At 44.0% G+C, this 25,138-nt stretch overlaps 3 protein-coding genes and 1 pseudogene across 9 annotated transcripts; 1 reads left to right on the plus strand and 3 right to left on the minus strand.

Moving 5' to 3' along the window:
- Window positions 776-13,526, minus strand: LOC18791454 (annotated as a pseudogene).
- On the minus strand, window positions 14,496-19,049 carry LOC18792648 (protein DETOXIFICATION 12). The gene is made up of 7 exons (XM_007225721.2): window positions 18,652-19,049; window positions 16,772-17,316; window positions 16,562-16,648; window positions 16,342-16,398; window positions 15,584-15,822; window positions 15,279-15,484; window positions 14,496-14,963 (listed from the first exon to the last, which is right to left on the minus strand). Exons 1-7 carry the CDS (start codon window positions 18,943-18,945, stop codon window positions 14,877-14,879), a joined length of 1,515 nt encoding a protein of 504 aa, XP_007225783.2. The 5' UTR covers window positions 18,946-19,049; the 3' UTR covers window positions 14,496-14,876.
- Window positions 18,987-22,469, plus strand: LOC18792153 (protein DETOXIFICATION 16). 7 transcript variants are annotated; one of them, XR_002269576.1, is made up of 10 exons: window positions 19,012-19,071; window positions 19,471-19,788; window positions 19,945-20,489; window positions 20,591-20,677; window positions 20,848-20,904; window positions 20,991-21,229; window positions 21,341-21,454; window positions 21,531-21,617; window positions 21,736-21,795; window positions 22,098-22,469. XR_002269576.1 is itself a non-coding variant. In XM_020554139.1 (10 exons), exons 1-9 carry the CDS (start codon window positions 19,012-19,014, stop codon window positions 21,793-21,795), a joined length of 1,572 nt encoding a protein of 523 aa, XP_020409728.1. In that variant the 3' UTR covers window positions 21,796-21,812; window positions 22,098-22,469. The 7 variants fall into 7 exon arrangements, 5 of the variants coding, with proteins under 5 accessions (XP_020409730.1, XP_020409728.1, XP_020409729.1 ...); XR_002269575.1 differs by having other exon boundaries at window positions 21,736-21,812; window positions 22,098-22,111; XM_020554139.1 differs by having other exon boundaries at window positions 21,341-21,459; window positions 21,736-21,812.
- Window positions 22,408-24,363, minus strand: LOC18790593 (probable histone chaperone ASF1A). The gene is made up of 3 exons (XM_007223391.2): window positions 24,089-24,363; window positions 23,228-23,343; window positions 22,408-23,098 (listed from the first exon to the last, which is right to left on the minus strand). Exons 1-3 carry the CDS (start codon window positions 24,195-24,197, stop codon window positions 22,706-22,708), a joined length of 618 nt encoding a protein of 205 aa, XP_007223453.1. The 5' UTR covers window positions 24,198-24,363; the 3' UTR covers window positions 22,408-22,705.

The following is a 25,138-nucleotide window of genomic DNA, read 5'->3' on the forward strand; positions in this document are numbered from 1 at the left end:
CGTATAAAATGAATAAATACGACGATAAATTTTATTGTACGATTTAAAGATAACGTCGTAGAACTATACGAGAATGACGTCGATATATTTATATTTTCCGTCGTTGTAAATTAATTTAATACGGCGATATTTTGTATTTTAAAGCCGTGGATTTGTTTGTAATTATACGGCGTCTTATACGAAAACCTCGTTGTGTTATTTTATGAGTAAAAACGGCAGTTTTTATTGAAATCGTCGTCTTTACTTTCTACGTCGGTCGATTCATAACTTCTGCCGTTCTTTGTTGGCATTGATTTTACACTGCGGAAATCTGTTTCAAATAGACGTCGGTTGTTTAATTATGTACGTCGTTGTTTTTGAACAGCCATTTGAAACTCCATTTTTTAGTTGTCTAAAGTTGTATTACACGACGGTGTTTTTAGAACCGTCGTCTTTTTATAAACCACGACGGTTTTCACTTAGACCGTCGTTGTTTTCTAGTCGTCTTTTTCACTTTTTGTAGTAGTGAGTGCAAACACACTCACACACTCTGCACACCTACGCATCTCAATAGAAGAAGGACCAAAAATCCTTCTTTTGGCCTACTTGGCCAAAAAAGGGGAAACAGTGCCAAAATCAAATTCTTCCCCTTTTAAGAACAAGAGTACAAAATGAGATTATTGATTTAATCCCCACCAGAGAGAATGTGTAATTCCAGCTGAGCAGAGTTTTTGGCACGAAATGTTTCGGCGCTAAAAGCAGTGGATCAAACTACTTCTGGTAAGGAAATATTGAGCTAATCAGCCTCTGCTTTAATGGCACAATCCTTCCCCTCAAATATCCTCTCCCTTGCCTTGCTTGCCTGGAACAACAAAAACCCAACATAAACATCCTTTTAACAAGGTAGAATGAGGCCATGTTTAAGTAAAAAGGATTAGAATGGTAATCATAAGAGAGATCAGGAAAATCAAGAGATTAAGAGTTAGAAAGTAGACCTGCTTTTCCCAATTTGTACTAGTTGTTACAAAAGAGAGCAAAATGGTTTGCACCAAAGAACCAACTTGTATTCCAATCCAGAGTCCCATTCCTCTAAAATGCACCCAGAAAGCCAATATTGCAGCAACTGGAATTCCACAAAGATAAAATGCTCCAAGGTTTATGTAAGCCCCTATATGCTGCCACCCAATTCCTCTAGCAACACCTGATTTTACCGTTGACAAAAGTATATAACACAAGATTGAAAAGATTGAGCATTTAACTTACCTGTGAGGACCCCTTGAAAGTTGTCTAGTAGCAAACTAGAGGAGCCATGGTTACGACATAATCGATGACGTCTTTCTCATTGCTAAAAATGTAACCAAATACATGCCGGCATGCATAGAGGGTTGTGGTTTCTGTACTTGTCTCTGTGACTGCTAGAAACATTGCAGCGCGAGTAGCTAAACGAGCACCTTCTGGGTTACCAACTCCTAGTTCATTTGCAACTCTAGTACTATACATTTCCCAAGAATAAAGAAAGAAGATCAAGTTACTACTTATTATTTATGCAAATTTAACTGCTTTGACATTATTAGTATTATAGTATACAAATCTGAAATCTGATGGTATATGTGTTTGAACAAACCTTGCTGCAGCACCAAACCCGTATGGTATTGCATAGTGTTGAAATGGTTTGGAGACTGTCCACCAACAGTAACTAGTATTACAAAGAGGCCAATTGCAAATTGAGAAACTGGTTTTAAAATGTGTACTATTTTTTAGAAGATCTTCCTCGGTATCTGAAGGTGAACAAAAACAGAGAACTTACCATACAGACAGAACTGAAGTTTCAAGAGCTGGATTTGGTAAAAGCCCAGACAGCAAGATAAGCAGCTCAAATGACCACCACTCAAGGCTACAATCATCAACAAGAATCAATAAGAAAGGACATTGGAGATGGAATATTTTATGAAAGCATTAAGGAGACTTTTCTAAAATAGCTACCAAAGCATTAGTGCAGAAGGGATTGCAAAGTGAAAGAACTCTCCCATTCCATGAAATAGCTCCTTAGAAATTGGAGCTCGGGTTTTTGAACAGGCAGAAGAAAACTTCATGTATAATCCAAGTAAAAGCTCCGGTGTACTAGCCATTCCTAGCTGTTAGCACGTTACAAAATGTACTTAAGTTTCTAACTTTCTACAAAATGTACTAGCCATTCCTAGCTGTTAGCTGTTGATGCGAAAAAATAGTTTTGCACGTATTTCGTCAACTTAGTGATTTTAGTCCTTCGGTAGGTGATTGTCCTCGGTAGATGTTCTACTGCAGAAGGGAGAATACCTACACAAGGTCACGTTCGGTAAGTCCTTGGGGTACCGGTGTGGTACCGGCCGAAGGCTCTCCGATGCTTTAGTAAGTACGGTTTTAGTAAAGATAACTGACAGATCAATCGATAGCGTACCGTTAGTTCTGATTCCCTCCTTTTGGTGATAGGAGTCTCCTTATATAGGCCTTGGGTGGTGTGCGCTGTGCTCATATTTCCGATGTGGGACTGTGGGCATGGATTGGGAGCATACCACGTGTCCAATGGTAAAAAGGGCCAAGATAGATGGCTTCGGTAGGAAGCATGCCAAAGGGGCTCTGTGATCAACGTCGATCCTGTCCACATGTTCGGTGATCATAGGCCGTTTATTTCTGGTATAAACAGTAGTCCCCCAAGTTCTCTTCCGAAGGTCCTTCGGAAGGGAATTTAGTTCTCCATGGCGGTTCGGAGGATAACCTGCCGTTCGGTAGGTTCGTTCTAAGGAGATTGGCCTTGGACTCGAAGGGTCGTTGATGCTGAGAGGTTTTAGGGGCAGAGAGGCGCTTCGTCTTCCGTGCCTGGCGTGCAGTCTGCGGCGCCATTCATCAGGTGACGCGTGGCCAGCGAAATCACTTCTGACGGCGCATTGATGAGCCGTTTAGTCTTTCGAGGCGTACCGTTACACTCTCTCCCTATAAATAGAGATGGCTCCGGGCGTAAGACTCACTTTGCAATTGTGAGTTAGCGCGAGAGCTCGGAGTAGGCGATTTTCGAAGTGGGTGAACGGCAATCCAGGCGATTTTTAGCGCGGTTCTCGGCACACGAGGCGATTTCTGAAGAGAGTGAACGGCAATCCAATAGTCCCATACTACTTAAGGTAAGATACAGTTCGATACCATCAACTCTCTTTTTATTTGGTTGTATGTCTCCTTATGGCGTAGGCTAGCCGATCGTAAAATAGGATTTTCCTTCGGTAGTCTAGTGGCCATAGGTAGCGATGTAGGTATCGGTAGGATAGTGTGGCACGGGCCTTAGTATCCCTTTCTCTGTTTTGTAGATGTCCGATAGCGAGTCGCCGTTCGGCAGTGAGCCCAACGCTTTCGATGGGGAATTGTCCTCGGGCTGGGATACGTCCAGCGGGGCCGTGAGCCTCGGCGCCGAGGGTGGAGAAGACACCGATACTGAGTTATTCGGTGAGGAGGTGAACTCTGTTCCCACCCATGGCATCGGCAAAGGGCTCATGACGGGGCAACCGCTACCCTTGGCCGCGGTGTACAAGGACGGTACCCGTGTCGGGCCGTTCGAGCACCAGCCTGAGGCCTCCACCTCCGGTCGTAGTGGGGGCACTGCCGGTCCCTCCGGCCGAGGGTAACCATCGTCCACCGAGGGCCGCCTAGGGTAACGGTGGGTGTGCCCCAGAAGACTCTGTTCGGGGTCGACTACCTGGAGCCCAATAAGATCACCGAACGGGAGTTGGAAAAGATTAGGGCCGAGTACCTCATTCCGGACTCGGTGAGGATGAGGATACCGAGCCCCGTCGAATCCCTCAATAACCCAGCGAACGGTGAAGTGACCTTCTTCACCGACGTTCTTCTGCAAGGGGTTCGGTTGCCGTTGCAACATGCAGTGCAGAAGATCCTTGCCCAGATCGGGTACGCTCCAGGCCAGTACAACCCCAACTTCTGGGTGGCCTTGATGGGGGTGATCGCTGCGTTCGGGATTGCCGAGGAGGGAGAGCCTTCCTACGAGCAGTTCTCGTATTTGTATAGCGTCACTAAGTCCAAGAGCGCCGATCACGGCGGCTGGGTTCAGGCGAACTGCCTGAAGGCTTCCGAGCGGGGGCATTTCATCAGCTCGGTGCCGACTTCTCGAAAGTCGTGGAGGAATCGGCGAGTGCTGCTCTCCGGTGATTGGGAATCGCCATCGGGAACACCCCCTAGCTTCCCGGTCCCCACGACATTCCAGATTGCCGGTAGGTTTTCGAACTACCGATCGGTAGGCTGGCTTCTTTTCTCCCTTGTTGTATTTTATTAATTTTTCTTCGTTTGACAGGCAAACTCAAGCAGCCGAGCCCCAAGCCGAGTGAGATCCGGCAGCTCGACAGAGTGAGGTTGGGAGTACCCGCTGCCGAGCGAGTTTATCCACGCTTCCTCTTCACCGGCAACCTCATTAGAGCCAGCCTTGTTAACCCTGCCGAGAGTAAGTATATCGTTCCTTCTCTTCTTTTTTTGTATGGCCTTTGGCTTGCCGACTGACCAAACTCTTTTGATCAGTGACGGACGCAAGGAAGGCTGTCGAGGCGAAGAAAATGAATGAGTCCTCCAGGAGGCGCCTGATCATGGGCCTGGAGGGCAAGAAAAATAAGAAACAGCCTGAGGCAGCTTCCGTTCGGCAGGCAGTGGCGGATCCGAAGGATCAGACCCTCGCTAAGCGTCTTCGGCAGCTTGATGCCGAGCCTCTTCCGAGGTGCCCTGCTGATGAAGTCGGCGCTCCGAGGCATCGGGACGCCGAAGCCGCCACCTCCAAGGCGGCCGGTAAGCGGCCGGAGACGGTCGACCTGGAGGCTGAGCCGATCCCCAAACGCCCCCGGCAATCGGAGGCACCCAGGGCCGTCCTTGCGGTGGAGGACGAGGACGGTCCATCCGAAGCCGTCACGATCGCCTGCCCCGCGAAGACGGTGCAGTTTCGTCAACCATATGATCCTCGGCTCTCAGATGGAGCTGCTGGAGATCGACGAGCTGCCGAAGAAGTTTCTTCGAGAGGAGGCCGGACGCGCCTTCCGGCTTCAGGCCTCGGTAAGATTTTTTTTCTCTTCCCTCGTCGTTTTATTTTTGTAAGTGGAGTATGCTTCTGAACCCCTTTTTTTTTTGCAGGCGTCCATGGACATGTGGCTCTGCGTCAAGCGGGCCATCACTGCTGCTGAGCGCGCCAAGAAGGCGTACGAGGCCGGCAAAGCGCTCTAGGAGCACGCCTTCCTGGTAAAGGAGAAAGAATCTGCCGTACGGCAGGTGGAGGAGATGAAGGGTCTCCTGGAGGCGGCGCTGGAGGCAACGAAGGATGCCGAGGCTTCCAAAGACGCGGTGCAGGCGGCTTTGGAGGAGTCGGAACGGACGAAGGCTGCGGTGCAGGTGGCCTTGGTGGAATCGGAACGGGCCAAAGCTGCGGAGATCGAGGCTGCCGTTCGATCGGCGATCCAGGGGTACCGTGCATCTGAAGAGTTCACTGTCCTTTTGGATAAGGAGGTGGGCTAGGAGATGGTGGACCTGTTGTACCGATTCAAACGGTACAACCATAGGCAGAAGCTGAACCTGAACTTCATTGCCGATCCTCCTCCTCTACCGGAAGGGATAACTGAGGAGATGATTGAAGAGTACGAGGGGGAGGACGTCGCCGAAGGCTCCGGATCTGCCGAGGCCGCTGCCGCGGATGAAGCCTGAGGGCCTTGCCTTGTTATTTGTAATAATTGTATTAGTTTTTTTTTATTTGTATGTACCGAACACATTGATGCCGAGGGCATCTCTAATTTAAATGCATGTTTTTCTCCACTGTTGTTTGAACAATCTGATTTTCTTTCAATTGCCGATCGTTCTATTGCCGAAAGGCCCCGTATAGGATGTATAACGTTAAAGGGATTTCGAAATTGACAAGTTCCGATGGAATCTGTAGGGTAAGAATTTCGAAAAACATTTATTGCCGTAGGCTAATAAGATGCCGTAGAACGTTAAGTCGCCATTATTGGCTGCCGTGGGCTAGTTGAGATTTAAAAAGATGTTCTGAAGTAATAGTGCCGAAGGCTTTCTATTAATTTCTGCCGAAGGGCATATACATTTCAATCGGTTACAACTTTGTCCTGCCGTAGGCTAGGTTATAACTTTGTCATACCGTAGGCTAGATTACTTGAAATAGTATTTGAGATGTTCCACGTTCCAAGGATGACCGAGGGTCTTGCCGTTGGAGTCTCTTAGGCGGTAAGTTCCCGATCGAAGGATACCGATGATCTCATAGGGTCCTTCCCAGGAAGGTCCGAGGGTTCCTTCCGTGGCATCCTTAGTTGCTAGGGATACCTCCCGCATGACCCAGTCTCCGATTCGGAATGGGCGGTGTCTGACCCTGGAGTCGTAATACCGAGAGACACGTTGCTTGTAGGCTTCATTCCGAAGGTTGGCATGTGCCCGGTGTTCTTCAAGAAGATCGAGGCTCAGAGAAAGTGCTTCTTCGTTCGGCTTTGGCGCGAAGGTTTTCGTTCGGTAGGAAGGTTCTCCGATTTCCACGGGCACCACGACCTCCGAACCGAAAGCCAAAGAGAAAGGGGTCTCTCCTGTGGACGTTCGGTAGGATGTCCAAATGGCCCAGAGTGCTTCGGGAAGCTTTTCTGGCCAGGCTCCTTTGGCTTTGTCCAGCTGCCGTTTCAGTAGTTTCTTGATGATTTTGTTTATTGCTTCCACCTGACCGTTCGACTGGGGATGAGCCGGTGACGCGAAAAACAAGTTGATTTTCAGGCGGGTGCAAAATTGCCTGAAGAGTTTCGAATCGAACTGCCTGCCGTTGTCGGTAATGATTGCATACGGGATACCGAACCGGCAACAAATGTGAGTCCAGACGAAGTCTTCCACTCTTGCTGCCGTTATGGTTGCCAGAGGCTCGGCCTCTACCCATTTGGTGAAGTAGTCAAAGGCAACCACCGCGTATTTCACCTGGCCTTTGCCCTGCGGCATTGGACCGATCAGGTCCAGTCCCCATTGTGCGAAAGGCCAAGGACTCACAATCGGTGTCAGAGGTTCGGCAGGGATGTGCGGTATGCTGCCGAAACGCTGGCATTTATCACACTTTTTCACTAGCGAGATAGCGTCCTGGTGCATGGTCGGCCAAAAGTACCCCTGCCGAAAGGTTTTGTGGGCGAGTGACCGGGACCCGGAATGGTCGCCGCACACACCATTATGGATCTCCCGAAGGACGTAGTCCCCCTGTTCTGCCGTAAGGCATTTGAGATATGGAGTTGTGTAGCCACGTTTGTAAAGGACGTCGTTGATGACGGTGTACCTTGTCGATCGGTACCTAAGCTTTCGGGCCTGGGCTTTGTCTTCTGGAAGGGTGCCGTTAGTCAGGTACGAGTAGATAGGAGACATCCATGTATCTTCGTACCGTACGGTACATGTTTCAGAGGTTACCGTGCTCGGTCGAGCAAGAATCTCCACCGGCACCGTTCTTCCGACTTTATCATTGATTGCCGAAGCCAGCCGTGCCAATACATCGGCGTGGCTATTTTCGCTTTTGGGGATCTGCTTGATCTCGTAGGCTCGGAAGCTTTGGAGCAGCTGGTGGTGGACGAAAGGTAGGCGTTCATGGAGGCGTCTCTGGCCACGAAGTCTGCCGTTACCTGGTTCACAATGAGCTGGGAGTCGTTGTGAATCCTTATTTGTTTTGCATTCATGCTCTTGGCTAACCGAAGGCCGGCCAAGAGAGCCTCATATTCTGCTTCATTGTTGGAGGTTCGAAAGTTGAATCGGAGGGCGTACTCGATCTTGAGTCCCTCTGGTGTTGTCAGTACCAAGCCTGCTCCGCACCCTTGTTGGTTTGCCGAGCCGTCGACGTGCAGAACCCATACGGGATTTGAGGTGTCGAACCGTTCGGCGTCTACTTACATTGGCGTTCCGGTTTCGGTAACCGGCTCGGGTGTCAGCTGTGCTGTTGATGGGGTGAGCTCGGAGATGAAATCGGCAATGGCTTGACCCTTCTCGGCGGGTCTTGGTATGAATTGTATATCGAACTCTCCGAGTTCGATCGCCCACTTGATCAATCGGCCAGAAGTCTCTGGTTTTTGGAGCACCTGCCGAAGCGGTTGGTTAGTCAGAACTTTGATCCCGTGTGCTTAGAAGTATGGCCGAAGTCTTCGTGCCGAGACTATCAGGGCTAGTGCAAGTTGCTCTAATGGGGGATATCGAAGTTCAGCGCTCTGGAGTGCCTTGCTGATATAAAAAATCGGTAGCTCTGCCCTCTCTGGCTTTCGGATCAATACCGAACTGACAGCAGTGCTAGATACCGAAAGGTATAGATAGAGAATCTCCCCAGGTAGTGGTTTTGACAGGAGGGGTGCTCTGCCCATGTAGTCCTTTAAGTCTTGAAACGCTTTATCACACTCGACAGTCCATATGATATTCCGTTTGCCCCCTTTCAAGGCTTTAAAGAACGGCACACATTTGTCGGTAGCCTTTGAGATGAAGCGAGTCAAGGCCGCGACGCGTCCGGTAAGGCTTTGAATGTCCTTCGTCGTCTGCGGTCTTTCCATGTCGGTGATTGCCTTTATTTTTTCGGGATTCGCTTTGATACCCCTGTGACTAATCATGAACCTGAGGAATTTCCCGGAAGATACACCGAAGGCGCATTTCATCGAGTTCAGCCTCATCCGGTACTCTTTCAGTATGCCGAACATGATTGATAAATTGTGCAGGTGTTCTTCGGCAGTTCTGCTTTTTACTAGCATGTCGTCAACGTAAACTTCCATGATGCTGCCGATGTGTTTGGCGAAAATTCTGTTGACGAGCCTTTGATATGTTGCCCCCGCGTTCTTTAGGCCGAACGGCATGACATTGTAACAGTACAAACCCATGTCCGTTATGAAGGCGGTGTGTTCGCTGTCGGGGGTGCATGAATATCTGATTGTATCCCGAATAGGCGTCCATGAAGCTGAGCAGTTCGTGTCCGGCGGTGGCGTCCACGAGCTGGTCTATCCGTGGCAACGGGAAGCTGTCCTTCGGGCAGGCCTTGTTCAGATCGGTATAGTCTTGGCACATTCGCCACCCGCCTGTACCCTTCCGGACCATCACCGAGTTTGCCAGCCATACCGGATACGTAGTCTCCCTGATGAAGCCGATGGTTTGAAGTTTGTCAACCTCTGTGCGCATCGCTTCGTATCGTTCGGCATCATACGAACGACGCTTCTGTCTTACAGGTTTGTAAGCGGGGGAAATGCTGAGTTTATGGCTGATGATCTCAGGATCTATGCCGGGCATATCTTCGTAAGACCACGCGAACACCTCCGAATGGTGCCGTAAGAAGTCTATGAACTGCGCTCGGAGGTTAGGGGTGAGTCTGGTGCCGATTTTAACCCGACGATCGGGCTGCTCGTCGCTCAGGGTTATCGTTTCCAGTTCTTCGGCAGGTTATGTGTGAGGAGTCGGGGACTCATCCCTAGGGTCGTCAACGGGTCCCGTATCGTTCGGTATCCCCTGTACAGACATAGTCTCGTCGGGAATTTGGACAGAGGTTGACTTGAGTGCCGTGGCGTAGCAAGTCCGCGCGCTTAACTGATTTCCTCGGACAGCCCCTGTGCCGTAGGGGGTTGGGAACTTCATCAGTAGCATGTGGGGGGGAAAGATGCGCCTTGACCTTGGTGAGTGCCGTCCGTCCAACTATGACGTTGTACGCCGTCGGGCAGTCAATGATGAGGAATTGATCGTATACCGTCGTTTTCCTTGGCGCGGTGCCGAAGGTAATGGGTAGTTTTACACTACCGATCGGTTGGACCAGATCTCCGGAGAAACTTAACAAAGGTGTCAACTGCCGGTTCACCTGGCAGTCCTTTATTCCCATCTCTCGGAAAGCTTCGGAAAAAATCACATTCACCGAGCTCCCGGTATCGATCAGCACTCTTCCTACATCATAGTTGGCAATTTCTGCTCGGATGATCATTGGGTCGTCATGGGGATAAAGGATGCCCTCTTCCTCCTCTTCGCAGAATGTGATTGGTTCCCAACGAACTTTCGGGATTTCCTGGTGCCGATTCACCTCTATGCCGAATACCTGAGGAAATTGTGCGGCACGCACATATTGCTTCATTGACCGGTTGCTCATTCCTGCGATGCTGGGGCCACCGCTAATAGTGCTTATCATGTTTATCTGCCGAATTGAATTCGGCACCGGCGCCGTTGGCTGCCGGGCGATGTACTGATCTAGCTTTCCCTCTCTGATCAACCGTTCGACAATTTTTCTCAGGCTTATACAGTCTTCCGTATTATGGCTGTTGTGCTGATGGTATCGGCAGAATTTACCGGTATCCCGGTTGTCTTGCCGATTGGGTCTTCGGGCATTCGGCTTCGGTATTATTTCTTGTTTGTTCATCAGGACGGCCTCGTAGGTAGTGTTCAACAGGGTGAAGACTTCATTGCCGTGGTCACGATTCGGCAGTGGCGCTCGGTTGTCGTTGCGACCATACCGCCCCTTCCCTTTCTTCGAGTGTTCTCTCCGATCGGCGGGGTCGTCTTTTCTCTTATGACCTGCCGAGTATGTGTCGATTCTCTCGTAGGGTGTCGCTTTTGCCGGATAAGCACTTGGTTCGGCGTCTCCTCGCGGTGCCGAAGCCGCGGGTTTCGAGTTGAAATATTCGACCTTGGCGTGGATTGCCGCCTGCTTCATCAGTTCGTCGTACGTGCGCCAGTTGCTGCTGTGTACTAGGTATCGGAAATGCGAGGACCGAAGGCCACTCTTAAAGGTGCCGTAAGCTGCCCTATCGTCTGTTTCCGGACACCTTGAGTACTCGTGACCGAAGCGCGCCGCGTATTCTCTCAATGGTTCGTCCTCTCTTTGCCGAATCGTGTACAGATCATCGGCAGAGTAAAGACGGTCCGTTTGGATCATGAAGTGGTTGAGGAAAATCTGCTTCAACTCGTCGAAGGAGTCTACCGTTTTTGGCTCTAACCGGTAGAACCAGCTCAGGGCTGCCCCGGTAAGGGAGGACGGGAATAGCAGGCACTGCCCTTCATCGCTCAGGCCCTTGCATCCAATGGCGGACTGAAATGAGTGGAGGTGTGTTAAGGGGTCTTCTGTTCCTGTATAGAACGGTATACGCAGTTGCTGCCCTTCCCGATCCTGCCGAGAGTCTCGGATGCGCCTGGTAAACGGTCCTGGCCGAAGCTTTCCCCACTCCGGTCCTTGGGAGCGGGCGTTGTCATTTTCCATTTTTTGGATTTTTTGAAAAAGAAGTCGGACAACGGGGTCTCGGCTAGGGATTTCCTCGGAACCGTAGTCTTCCGATCGCCTTTGTAGGTCTAGTGGATTAAACTCCGAGTTCCGCGAATGTGTTGCCGAACGGCAGGTGGAAGTTTGCGTCCCGGACGGGATATACTCGGATTCCGACTCCTCTGCGGGGCCCAGCCCTCTGACTTTCCGAATAGGCGACTTGTCCCCTAGGACTTTCATCCGTGAGTCCCTTAGTCGAGCGCTCATCCTGATCGGAGACCTCTGTCTCTCTTCCTCCCGATCGTTAGTCCGATGTTCCCGGTCGTTAATCCGATGTCGGCAATCGGAGTAGACCTTCTTGGGGATGTGCGGCTGATCCCTGGGTGCCGGAACTACCAACTGTTTGGTAGGTGCGGGCGTTGCCTTCGCTACCTTCTCGCGTTTCTTCTTCCTATGGGGGGTCTGTAAGCTCTCAGAAGAGCGAGTTGTCTGGATGTTCTGCGTGTGCTGCTGGTGGAGCAGCTGCTGGGTTTCGTCCACTTTGGACGAAAGAAAGTTGTTGTGCTCCTGAAGCCTCGCCATGTCCTTCCGTAGGGACGCGATTTGGACTGCCAGCTCGGCTTCAGCGGTTGTTTGGGTTGCGGGGGTGTTCCCGAAGGGAGTGCATGGAGGTTGTGCTGGGCTAGCTCCGCTTTGCCTTTCGAACGGTACCCCTTCTTCCGATAAGAACGTGGGTACTGAAGTGGTCCCCATGTGTTTTGGACGAAAAAATAGTTTTGCACGTATTTCGTCAACTTAGTGATTTTAGTCCTTCGGTAGGTGATTGTCCTCGGTAGATGTTCTACTGCAGAAGGGAGAATACCTACACAAGGTCACGTTCGGTAAGTCCTTGGGGTACCGGTGTGGTACCGACCAAAGGCTCTCCGATGCTTTAGTAAGTACGATTTTAGTAAAGATAACTGACAGATCAATCAATAGCGTACTGTTAGTTCTGATTCCCTCATTTTGGGGATAGGGGTCTCCTTATATAGGCCTTGGGAGGTGTGCGTTGTGCTCATATTTCTGATGTGGGACTGTGGGCATGGATTGGGAGCATGCCACGTGTCCAATGGTAAAAAGGGCCAAGATAGATGGCTTCGGTAGGAAGCATGCCGAAGGGGCTCTGTGATCAACGTCGATTCTGTCCACGTGTTCGGTGATCATAGGCCGTTTATTTCCGGTATAAACAAAAATGTGTACTAGTTTTTAGAAGATCTTCCTCGGTATCTGAAGGTGAACAAAAACAGAGAACTTACTATACAGACAGAACTGAAGTTTCAAGAGCTGGATTTGGTAAAAGCCCAGACAGCAAGATAAGCAGCTCAAATGACCACCACTCAAGGCTACAATCATCAACAAGAATCAATAAGAAAGGACATTGGAGATGGAATATTTTATGAAAGCATTAAGGAGACTTTTCTAAAATAGCTACCAAAGCATTAGTGCAGAAGGGATTGCAAAGTGAAAGAACTCTCCCATTCCATGAAATAGCTCCTTAGAAATTGGAGCTCGGGTTTTTGAACAGGCAGAAGAAAACTTCATGTATAATCCAAGTAAAATCACATTCAGCTAATAGGAAATACTGATTGCTAATGACCCTCCAAGGTGATCCAGCCCAGACTTGAAGACTAGAACCCAAGAGATTGGAATATGGAACAAAAGGGTCGTGACAGAGCTTATGAGCATAGGTATTATCAAACTTTGTGCCTGAAAGTATCTAATGAGTGGTTGAAGGACGGCGAAGTTGAACAGAGCTGGAAGAAGCCAGATTGTGAATTTGCCAGCTTCACGAGAAATCACAGGGTCTTGACCAATGAGAATCAGTAACTTCTCCATATATATCCATACCAAAGATAAAGGAAGACAAACTAAGGTGAGAGAAAATATCGCAGTGTAGGTACGGAGTCCAAGTTTCTGATATCGCTCAGCTCCATATGCTTGCCCACATAAAGTTTCCGGTGTACTAGCCATTCCTAGCTGTTAGCACGTTACAAAATGTACTTAAGTTTCTAACTTTCTACGAATAAACAAACAGTTGGACATCAAAAAACCAATCCAAAATACAGATAATATAAGAAGAAAGAATGAATGTAAGGAAAAGATGAGGACGCGGGTGAAGACTTACAAAAAGACTAAAGCCGGTGACCCCAGAGAGGGGGAGGGCTAGGGAGGAGATAGAGAGAGCAAGCTCACCCAGGTGACGAACCATCATCATTGAACTGACCCGCAACAAGTTCTGAGATAGAATCACAGCAATCATGGGTCCTGCTATGTTACACAACCTCTTCACTTCTTGGAAGAAAGAACCCCATGTTAGAACCTTCGCGTCCACTTCGGCCATGCCCTCTGTCTAGGACGTTGTAGTAGCAGCATAGATTCTCCAAAATTCCATTATGTTTGATGTATTATTAAATTAAACACACTTGCCAAATGTTCATGCAATCTATTGCTCTGTTTTACAGGGTACAAGAAAGATAGGAGAGCAATCTCTTATCGAAAATGATTGCTTAACTCGATCAGAAACTCATTCTAATGGTGCTGAATGATCAAGATTAACATAACCAATTATATGCATACTAGTTCATATGCATTGATATTTGTGTTTGCGTTCCTTTAAGAACAAGACTACAAAGTGAGATTATTGATTTAATCCCCAGCACCGTCTTGTGTAAACAATGAAAATAAACCAAATGTCTGGCTTGCATTGGATATGTGAATTTTATTTAAAGGATAAATTGTAGAATAAATCCAACTGAACATATTTTTTAGCTAAAAAAGAATGGATACAACTGATACTGTTGTTGCACAATCCATTATCCACCAGATGTCGTCCCCTCAAATTTCCTCTTCCTTGCTTTACTTGCCTGAACTGTAGAAAACCCAGCATAGAGGCAAGTTACAACCTTGATGAAATGTGGTGTCTGTCTATGATTGACTGCAAGTTACAGCCTTGAATTTCACAGTCCAGCCGAATGTTCCAATGACGGAATCATATTATACCCTTTGTCTTTTTTAGGGTGCCGCCTAGTTGATAAGAAGATGCAAGAAGTACCAAATCCAAAGGGGAAGTTTGAAGAAAATTATCACATCTTGGGATAGTCTTAGTAAATGTACACACCAGCTTCTTGGCAACCAAAGGAGATTGGAAATTAAGGTACAGAACATCAAAATTATATTGAGAGATTAAAAATTAGAAAATACCTCATTTTCCCAATTTGTTCTAGCTGTTGCTTGCCAAGGAAAATAAACCAAATGTGAATTTTGGCTTGCATTGCTTATGTGAATTATATCATTTATTAAGGATAAATTGCAGAAAAATCTAACTCAACAGAGTTTCTGTCAACTTTCCACATTTTATCATGATAAAATTTGATGATTGAGAACTTTCTGTGCTTCAAAGGAGATGGCTCTTTCTTGCCAAATATTTCAGTAGCCTAGACTTGCCACCTACATTCTACTTCACATATTGTGCAGCGACTGCAAGCTATCTGGGCACTGTGTTGCAGTCAAGGACGTCTTGTCTCTCTCTCTCTTGCACGTAGTCATGACTAAATGGCTTAAGCTAATACTCTCATTACTTTAAGTAAGTTTCTTGTTAATACCACGACAGAAAGAACTATGCTAATCAAAACTCATTACTTTCTGCCTTGTCGCACAATCCATTAAGTTCTGGAGGCCTTCCCTCAAATATCCTCTCCCTTGCCTTACTTGCCTGAAACATCAAAAGTCCAGGATCAACTTAACAAGGCAAAATGAGGCCATGTTTAAAAAAATGATGTGTCTTTTGGATAGGTTCTCTTTTTAATTGCCAAGAAGAAACAAGGAAATACCAATGCAGTTGGGGGGAGTCTGAAGAAAAAGAACTCATTTTGGGATATAGTTCATGTAAATGGATTAGAATAGCAATCATAAGATACAAAATATTCTTTAACTTCACTCCCAACTTCTTGGCAACCAAACAGAGAATTTTGGAAATTAAGGTGGAGAAGATCGACGTTATCAAGAGACTAGAGGTTGAGGAACAGACCTGCTTTTCCCAATTTGTACAACTTGTTACAAAAGATAGCAGTATGGTTTGCACAAAAGAACCAACTTGTATTCCAATCCAAAGGCCCCTTCCTCTTAACTGTACCCAGAAAGCCATTGTGGCAGCAACTGGAATTCCACAAAGATAAAATGCTCCAAGGTTTATGTAAGCCCCTATATGCTGCCACCCAGTTCCTCTAGCAATACCTGATTAAAAATTTACAGAAAATATAACACTAGATTGAAACATGAAAGAAATTGTTTCTAGGTAGATGGTTAATTGCTTATTGCTATAGAGCAACCAACCTGAAAGGACCCCTTGCAAGCTGTCTAGTATAACAGACAAGCAAACTAGAGGAGCCATGGTTGTGACGTAATCGATGACTTCTTTCTCATTGCTAAAGGTGTAACCAAATACATTCCGACAGGCAAAGAGAGTTGTGGTTATTATACTCGTCTCAGTAACTGCAAGAAACATCGCAGCACAAGTAGCTACACGGGCACCTTGTGGATTACCAGCTCCTAGTTCATTTGACACTCTAGTACTGTATAACACCCAACAAAAACAGAAGAAGATACTTTATTACTTGTTAGATGTCTGTTTATGCAAATTTAACTGCATTGATATTAGTAGTTGATTGCATTGACATTAGTAATTGATTTAGTACAGCTTGTAGGTATTAGATTAAGGGGCAGAAACAGTAGAACAAAGAAGAATATTGGAGATTGAGGAGAAGAAAATCAGAGAGTTCTAGGAAAAGGTTTACTCAACATTCAAATCTGAATTTTAAAGAACTACATGGGGTTATTTGTAGCAAACTAAAACCTAGAAATAATAGGATAAAAATCTCTTGCTTAAACAGAAATCCTAACCCAAATAAAATTGGAAACTTAAAACTAGAAATATGGAAATCTGGAAAAGTAGAAATCCTACTAGTAATTGGAAAACTAGAGAATCTAGGAAACAAACAAATACATTAGGAAACTAATAAATTTAGTTCCTACGCGTCCTACATCAGTAGTATACAAATATGCAATCTGATGCTATAAGTGTTTGAACATACCTTGCTGCAGCACCAAACCCATATGGTATTGCATATAGTGTTGAAATCGTCTGAAGACTGTCCACAACAATCAATTAGAATGATCAGATTTTTTACGGAATTGGTGTATCCCTTGCTAGTATTACATGGTGATCAAATTGACAAATTGATTTTATCATTCCTACATAATTGTTAAAATATCTGCTCTGTTTCTGAACTGGAACACAAACAGAATATTTACCATACAGACAGAACTGAAGTTTCAAGAGCCGGATTTGGTAAAAGGCCAGACAGTAAGATGAGCAGCTCAAATGACCACCACTCAAGGCTACAACCATCAACAAGAATAAGTAAGCAAGAAAGGACGTTTGAACTCTAAGATAAAATATTGTAAGAAACTGAGCAGATTGAAATCTCTTCTTGAAATAATACTGGGAGATAAACTGGTTACCATATCATTATTGCAGAAGGGACAGCAAAGCGAAAGAACTCTCCAATTCCTTGGAATATCTCCTTAGAAATTGGAGCTCGGGTTTTTGAACAGGCAGAGGAAAACTTCATGTATAACCCCAGCAAAATCACATTTAACCAATAGGAAATACTGATTGCTAATGCTCCTCCAAGGTTATCCAATCCGGACTTGAATACTAGAATCCAACAGAGAGGAATGTGGAACAATAGGATGGCGAAAGAGCTTATAAGCATGGGAATTATCAAGCTTTGTGTCTGAAAGTACCTAATGAGTGGTTGAAGAGTGGCATAAGCAAACAGAGCAGGAAGAAGCCAGGTTGTGAATTTGCCAGCTTCATGAGAAATTACAGGGTCTTGACCTATGAAAATCAGTATCTTCTCCATATATATCCATATCAAAGATAAAGGTAGGCAAACTAAGTTGAGAGAAAATATAGCAGTGTAAGTTTGAAGTCCAAGTTTCTGATATTGCTTTGCTCCATATGCTTGCCCACATAAAGTTTCCAGGGCACTAGCCATTCCTAACTGTTCAAATAGCAACGTTAGACAATGTACTTAGTTATTGGAGATAGATTATATATAGCCAGTACAAATTCTATTTGGTAAACCCCATAGTCTGTTCACAATCATGCTCTATTTTCTTTTAGCAGTATCCATGCATGGCTACTGGCTTCAATCTTGCTTTACTACACTAAAACTCGTCATTCTTTCGCTATTAATACTACATCTACAATGAAAAGAGTCTTGACTTGCAGACAGGGGTCTAAGTTTCAAATCCCATAGCAACATGATTGTGTGTGTGAGAAAATCCCCCTCCCCCAATATCGATGGTTGCTAGTGGTGGGCCAAGGGTCCGTCCCTTTGAAATCTTAATATGATATCAGAGCGGGTAGGTTGACTGGGCCCGATTAAACCAAATCAAACAAACTCAAATCAAACAAAAATCCCAAATTGAATCAAAATCAAACAAACCCCAAATTATTTATATATAAAAAACAAAAACAAAAACAAACAAAAAGTAACCGATGTGGAATTGGTTGCACGCGTGGCCCACTAAAAAGTGGTCCCACATGAGGAGGAGTGTTGAAGAATACACGAGTCCCACATCAGAAACTTAACAAAATAGAAAGTCCCATATAATAAATGGTTCCACTCCTAATAACATCGAGACCTTTTGTATAAAACTTCACACCTGCTAAACATGAGTTTAAGTTATATACAATATCGATATTGCTGGTGGTGGGTCAAGAATCTATCCCTCTGAAACTCACATTACTTTTATAATCCGTGATTGGGTGCCATTATAGTGGCAAAGTCCTAATCAACCTCTTATAATATAATTAATCAAATAAAACCTTTGGGCAAACAAACAACACTGAAAAGAACTTAAAACGACACACAGGTCAAGGGGCCAAAAGCCGTGTCCCCAAACGCTAAAATACTGAAAAGAACCAAAAACGACACACAGGTCCCCATCTCCAGTCCAGTGGAATTGAGTCATTCATTTTAGCACGTCTTTAATATTATAGTTCAGTAAAATCGCTTCCCTATAGAATCTAAGAAGCAGTCTTGGGTGTCGTATGTATTGGAAAAGACCAGAGGAAGTGATTAAATAAAAATGATAAAAAAACGACCCAGATGCAACTGGCTGAAGATTAGAACAAATTCAAGTGCAACCATTTTCAGTCATGAGAGCTAAAAAAAGGGTAGTACTTTTATGCCGTCTAATTAGCATTTCTACAAACAGAGACCAAACAAGAAGAGCTGTGGTGGACTGGACCTTAAAAACCATAATTCCAAAATATATATATATATATAATTAAATGCAGAAAAAGAAAATCAAGAAGATGGAAAACTTACAAAAAGGCTAAAGCCGGTGACCCCAGAAAGGGAGATGGCTATGGCGGTGCTAGAGAGAGCAAGCTCGCTCAGGTGACCAACCATCATCATTGAAATGACCTGCAACAAGTACTGAGATAGAATCACAGCAACCATAGGCCCTGCTATGCAACCCAGCCTCTTCACTTCTTCAAAGAAAGAACCCCATGTCATTAGAGTAGAAGCACTTGAATCGCTACTGCTTTTATTCCTTTGTTGTTCATCTTCTCTATATTTTGGCAATAACAAGCTCTCTTCCATGTTTGAGTCAGCCATGGAAATCAATCGTCGCCGCCTCCCCACTAGCTGAACAGCCTATTGACTTGGAGCTTTGGAAAATATATGAAGAGAGAAAGCAAAAGTAATGACATTTCACGAGCATTATATAGCATATACGCAGAGGTAAAAAAATTTGCATTTTTTATGGCTGTGCTTGCGTAGAGTAATGATATACAGGCAATATGTAAAAATCTTATCTTTTTCTTTTTCAATTCAAAAATCGGTTCATTTTTTTTTTAAAGGAAGATTTTATTTTCTATTGGTGAAAGGGCTTTGGGCATAGTCCACCATATAACTTGTTGGGCTTTAAAAGGAATTTTGGACTAATCGCTCGCCATACAAAATTATTAAATATGATGGATTGGTTAACAAGTAAAAAATGACACATTTGGACGTTCTAGCGTTATTATTATATTCTATACATTTTATTATTTGACCTGTCTTTCTCTCTGTCTCTGTCTTTGGTTTTTTTTTTTTGTTTTGGATGGAATGTCCTGTGATTACCAATAAACAATCATTCAGTTTCAAGTGGCAAAGATGCTATTTTTTCTCAGAATGGCAGAAGTGAGCGCAAGTGTTAAGACTCCTCTAATTCCAAACCAAGAAAGAAGCCATGAATTAGAGGGTGCAACCATATCCCAACAAGGATTTAGAAGAGGGGATTTTGTTGAAGAAGCAAAATTGCAACTGTGGCTAGCCGGGCCTCTTATTGCAGTTAGCTTGTTGCAGTACAGTTTACAAGTCACATCAGTCATGTATGTTGGTCATCTTGGAGAGTTGGCACTTTCCAGTGCTTCCATGGCCTCTTCCTTTGCTTCAGTCACAGGATTCAGTGTCTTGGTAACTGGGTTTCTCTTCAACATCACTCGTTTCAATTTTGTCCTGTTTTTTGTCTTTGTTGGTCACTTGTTTAAGTGATCAGCCTAAGTAAACTTCCTTGTATTTTCTATATTGATGAGTTTCCTTTCTCTTAAAAATATCAAACATGTATCACAGTTGGGAATGGGAAGTGCATTAGAGACACTATGTGGACAAGCCTATGGAGCCAAACAGTACAACATGCTTGGAGTTCACATGCAAAGAGCAATGCTAACATTATTGGTAGTAAGCATTCCCCTAGCGCTCATTTGGTTTTACACAAGCACCATTCTCATGGCTCTAGGCCAAGACCACGAGATATCGACTGAAGCAGGAACTTTCAACCAGTGGATGATTCCAAGCCTCTTTGCCTTTAGCCTCCTTCAATGCCTCAATAGATTTTTACAGACACAGAACAATGTGTTTCCAATGATGATAAGCTCTGGCATCACAGCTTTTCTTCACATTATGGTTTGTTGGGCACTTTGTTTTAAATTTGGACTAGGAAACAAAGGTGCAGCGTTGGCGATTAGTATTTCGAATTGGGTTAATGTGTTGTTATTGGCAAGTTATGTGAAGTTCTCGTTGGCCTGCAAGAACACTTGGACAGGATTTTCAGAAGAGGCATTGCATGACATTTTCAGCTTTATCAAACTTGCCATTCCATCAGCTATAATGATATGGCAATTTTTCTTCTTCTTTCCATAACTTTAACGATCCTTAGTTACTATATATGTTTCTTTTTATCCTTAATTACTAACTTACATACACTTCTGAATTGCAGCTTCGAATATTGGTCCTTTGAAATGGTTGTTCTCTTATCTGGTCTTCTACCAAACCCAAAACTAGAAACATCTGTGTTATCAATAAGGTATCATTATCAAACTTGACAGAAGAATAATAGAGAAAGAAACTTGAGTTTACATTTTCGTAATAGTATTTTATCAATTTATATATATTGGTGGCAAATATGTTGAATTCCTTATATGTTCCTTTAGTATGAAAGTTCAAATTATTTATGATTTTTTATTCTGCTCGCAGCCTTAACACATGTTGGATGGTCTATATGATATCAGTTGGCCTTGGCAGTGCAATAAGGTCAGTAATGTCATATGTTAACAATCTCCTTGAAGATAATGCTGCTTTTCTTTTCTCCTAAAAACAATCCTCTGTTACCGTAATAGCACAAGAGTGTCAAATGAATTGGGTGCCGGACGACCACAAGGTGCCCAATTAGCCCTAAGAGTCATGACCATAATGGCTTTATCAGAGGGTGCTGCCATAGCAACAGCTACAGTTTTGGTACGCTATGTTTGGGGAAAGCTCTACAGCAACGAGAATGAAGTGATCATATATGTTGCTAAAATGATGCCACTGCTTGCACTATCTGACTTCTTGGATGGATTTCAATGTGTGCTTTCAGGTCCTAATATATTATTGAATCCAGTGTTGAAACTTGCACATTTTAAGTACTTTATTATCTTTTCTAAGTTCTGAGTTCTAGCTGCTAAAAAGAATATAATTGACTATCTAGGAGCTGCCAGAGGCTGTGGATGGCAAAATCTTTGTGTTCTTATAAACCTTGGCGCTTACTATGTTGTGGGAATTCCTACTGCTGTGCTGTTTGCTTTCATCCTCCATATTGGAGGTATGGTGAGTCTCTCTCTCTCTCTCTCTCTCTCTCTCTCTGTGTGTGCCATTGAAGGTTAGATTTGTGTGAATAGGGGCTTTGGATGGGAATCATTTGTGGACTTCTTGTTCAAGTTACAGCCCTTGTTGCGGTAAATGTGTGCACTGATTGGTATGAGGAGGTAAGTTTGATAAAACATTTTGCCTGCCTAAAGGCGGTCTTTATTCTCCCTTGCTAAAACAGTTTGTCTATGTTTAATACAAGCTTTTTATCTAATTTCTTTTCATTTCACATTTCAGGCAACGAAAGCTGCAAATAGAGTTCAAAATACAGTCCTAGTCATTGACAAGGCAACATAGGTTTGTTTATGAAACAGGTCAAAACAACTTCTTTTTTCTTTGCTTTTCTGTTTATGATAGAAAGGTATTGTCATGACAAACCAGTTAAAATAGAAAGAACTTACATTTGAATGAGAGCAAAGTTTTACATATGTGAGAGAGAATGAAAATATTGGTGTTTTGATAACTTGACATCTAGATGAACAAGATTGATTTGCAATATAGAAATCTCTAGTGCCATTTTATTTCATGAATCTGGGTACTTTGATAGTTGGTTGTTAGCGTTTACTCAGCTCAGTCCGCTTGTGCTTGTCTTTCTTCAGTAAGATCAGTAAATCACGGTTCATTGGGAAAACGGTTCTGCATAGAGTGGAACTCTGCCATTGGCCTACAATTGATGAGCTCCAACCAAAGTGACTTCTACCCGGATTCCCTTATTCAGGGTTGCAAGGATTCTCTCAAAGGATCGTGAAGTTATCAGCAAGCACGTCTACCACCAGAGTATAGCTTGTGTGGGTTAGGTGGCTAGTGTTAGAGAGCAAAACATATCACTGCACACGTTTCCAGGACTGCCAATATTTGCATTCCATTTTCTATTCCATCTCATTCCATGCCACCCAATACATGTTTATATCATTTCCATAAGACAGATGTGCACTAGGATTATGAATAATGAAGTTCCAGAGTTTCAAATATGAGACAATGTATACAAACATTGTTAACCCCATGTACCACATCTTATCATCCCAAAAATAAAAGGATGACACAAAACATTCCAATCAACACTCTAGTGACTGACTATGTTACAAAAACTATTCAAAAATGGGGGTCTTTGAAATTTAATATAGTTATGTCACCTGAAATTATCACCATGCCAAAATTTAAAGTACATATATGACAATTTGTTGTTATACAGCTACTTCAAATTTTACTACTGCACACGGACAGATGATACAGGTGATAGGGGTCGTTCTTCTCCCTTAATGTTTGCTTCAGTTGCACGATCAGGCGAAGGAGGGGGCTGCTTTGTTTCAGTTCCATGATCAGGGGAATGAGGGGCCTGCTCCTCATGTTCATTGTTCTCGGGATGAAAATTAATAGGGAACTTTGTGACTCTAGGCTTGTCAGCCAAAATGTTTCTCTGAACCCTATCAACCAACACCTTAGAGGGAGGTTCCTCCCTTAGCTGTTCATCATCATAATCATTGTTCACATAGTACCCCACTCTAACAAACTCCTGCCCCAGATAAGAACATGTCAATAGCAGTACAGTGACACCAATGATATCTTCCTCGCGTATTTTTGACGGATCTGGAGGGTCTGCCTGCCAGGAGACCAAAACACACACACACACACACACACACACAAACAGGAAAGGATTTAGCTTCACATCCATGTAATATTGGAGCCAAAAAACAAACTTTAACTCGGAACAAGAAATCAGTATAATTACCTGAAAGACAAAACGGTAGTTTCCAACATTGACAGGACCAACAAGCACACTCTCCAATAGTTGGTCATAAGTCTCATCTTCAGCAGATCCCACATATATGAGCTTCCATTCCAAGTCTGTAATAAATTGAATAGTATAACATGTCAAACAAAGAGATCACAGTTTCATTTACTCCAATTTCACAGGAAGTTTCCTACCATCCTATGCACACATGCTGGCCCTGTTATTTAAGATAAGGCGGATATAATTCATAAACCAGCAAACTGTGGCAGTTGGCCATTAACTTGAAAAAACAAAACCACCTCACAATAAAGTTCTCAGCCAGTGGGGTTACAACAAATAACATACATTTATCCTCTTTCAATCGTCACTTTAGAACCACACATTCCTACCAATATAGGATGCAACACCGTGCTCTGTAAGTATAAAATTTGCCTAAAAACTAGTTAAGCCATCAATAAAACTATCCTAAAGATTAGAAATGGGGGTTTTCCTCTATTTTATTATGCTTTGAAGCACCCCCATCAAGAAATCAATAGGAACCACGAGGGTCTTCCATTTATGTAGCATCTTGTTCACCTTATGTAACATCCTAACTTTTAACTCCTCAAAAAATCAGGTCCAAGTTTTCATTTTTCTCTACAATGTAAGTTATCAAGGACTTATATGTGAAAAGCCCTAATTTTAAATCCTATTTTTGTTAAATAAAAAAGCCGAAGTTTAGAAATCCCGATATAAATCAAATTGAACGGTTGAAGCAACTTATTTTAAGTACCCTAGCTTAACCTCAAGCAAACCAAAATCCATCTGATTCAGACTAAACAAAATTAAATTGAAGAAGCATGGGTTTGATAAGATTACCGTCTTTGAGGGGAGTCAAGCACTCGTATGAGATTTCGAACTGAAAAGGGCTGAGGAAAGCGGCCGGGTTGTCCAGAACGGCAACGTTTGTAAGGTTGACGGCGCTCATATTCTCAGATCGAAATAAGACTCTAGTGCTTCCTCGAATAGACCAATCCTAGCCCTGGATTGGATATCCTTCCTCCACGAACAAGAAAACCCTAGAACGGATTTTGGGCGTGACCGGTGACCCAGAACGTAAAGCTGGAGGTGAAAGCAGGAGAATATAAGTAAGAAGAAATGGGTGGAAATTGCAATTCCCATTTTCGAGTAAATATGTATAGCTGGTGTGGAGGGAAAATACGCAGTTTGGCGGGAGTTTTAAACTTTTGTTGATATTTCGTCCATAGAAATTCGGATGTGGCCTCGTTGTTCGGCCCGCAGTCTTTCAACCCGTTAATTTAGACCCGACCGGTATCTGATGATGAAGCCCAATCCTACCAGTGGGCTCGCACCTAATTATTCGGCCTACAGTCGATACGTGGACCGCCTAACAAGTCACAACCTCAAAATGGTTTGTTGACCGGTAGCACACTACTCATCAAGACATTTTCAGGGTTAATGATGTTTAGCTTCAATTTAACTATCAAACCAACTAGGTTTATACTTTTAACTCAATATGTCTTTGATGATTGTCCATGCAACCCAAAACACCTAGCAATTCTACTTACATCAAAGGATCGCCAAACTATACTTTAATTTAAGGGACAACAATTAAAAATGAACTCTATGAACTTGCATACGAATTGTAGCTCAATGAATTTCGACTCACTGAGAAATATTAGGGTCTATTAGGATAGAGTGACTTCAAATTTAAGGATTAAGCTTATTATAAGGCTAAATTGTGTTTTTTTGACAGTTTTGAGACAACTGAAATCCATGTATGCTAAGATATGATTAGAAATGAAATGAATAAAACAAATGGATTTCAAATGATTCAATACATACAATTATTTCAAATGTGTTTCAAGTGAACCACCAAGAGTGGCCAGTGGTTTGTCAGCCATTTGG

The sequence above is a fragment of the Prunus persica genome, chromosome G1, assembly GCF_000346465.2.
Source record: "Prunus persica cultivar Lovell chromosome G1, Prunus_persica_NCBIv2, whole genome shotgun sequence".
Taxonomy (NCBI): Eukaryota; Viridiplantae; Streptophyta; class Magnoliopsida; order Rosales; family Rosaceae; genus Prunus; species Prunus persica.

What these genes read in the sequence shown, in the direction of transcription:
- LOC18792648 (XM_007225721.2), bottom strand. Translation starts at nt 18,945, where the DNA reads ATGGCTGACTCAAACATGGAAGAGAGCTTGTTATTGCCAAAATATAGA. An exon ending in ACTTCAGTTCTGTCTGTATG is followed by an intron (nt 16,399 to 16,561) that starts GTAAATATTCTG and finishes TGTTGTGGACAG; the next exon opens with TCTTCAGACGATTTCAACAC. An exon ending in GTACAAATTGGGAAAAGCAG is followed by an intron (nt 14,964 to 15,278) that starts GTCTGTTCCTCA and finishes TTGATGTTTCAG; the next exon opens with GCAAGTAAGGCAAGGGAGAG.
- LOC18792153 (XM_020554139.1), top strand. Translation starts at nt 19,012, where the DNA reads ATGAAGAGAGAAAGCAAAAGTAATGACATTTCACGAGCATTATATAGC. An exon ending in ACATCTGTGTTATCAATAAG is followed by an intron (nt 20,678 to 20,847) that starts GTATCATTATCA and finishes TTCTGCTCGCAG; the next exon opens with CCTTAACACATGTTGGATGG. An exon ending in TCCTCCATATTGGAGGTATG is followed by an intron (nt 21,460 to 21,530) that starts GTGAGTCTCTCT and finishes TTGTGTGAATAG; the next exon opens with GGGCTTTGGATGGGAATCAT.
- LOC18790593 (XM_007223391.2), bottom strand. Translation starts at nt 24,197, where the DNA reads ATGAGCGCCGTCAACCTTACAAACGTTGCCGTTCTGGACAACCCGGCC. An exon ending in CTTGACTCCCCTCAAAGACG is followed by an intron (nt 23,344 to 24,088) that starts GTAATCTTATCA and finishes AATTTATTACAG; the next exon opens with ACTTGGAATGGAAGCTCATA. An exon ending in ACTACCGTTTTGTCTTTCAG is followed by an intron (nt 23,099 to 23,227) that starts GTAATTATACTG and finishes GTCTCCTGGCAG; the next exon opens with GCAGACCCTCCAGATCCGTC.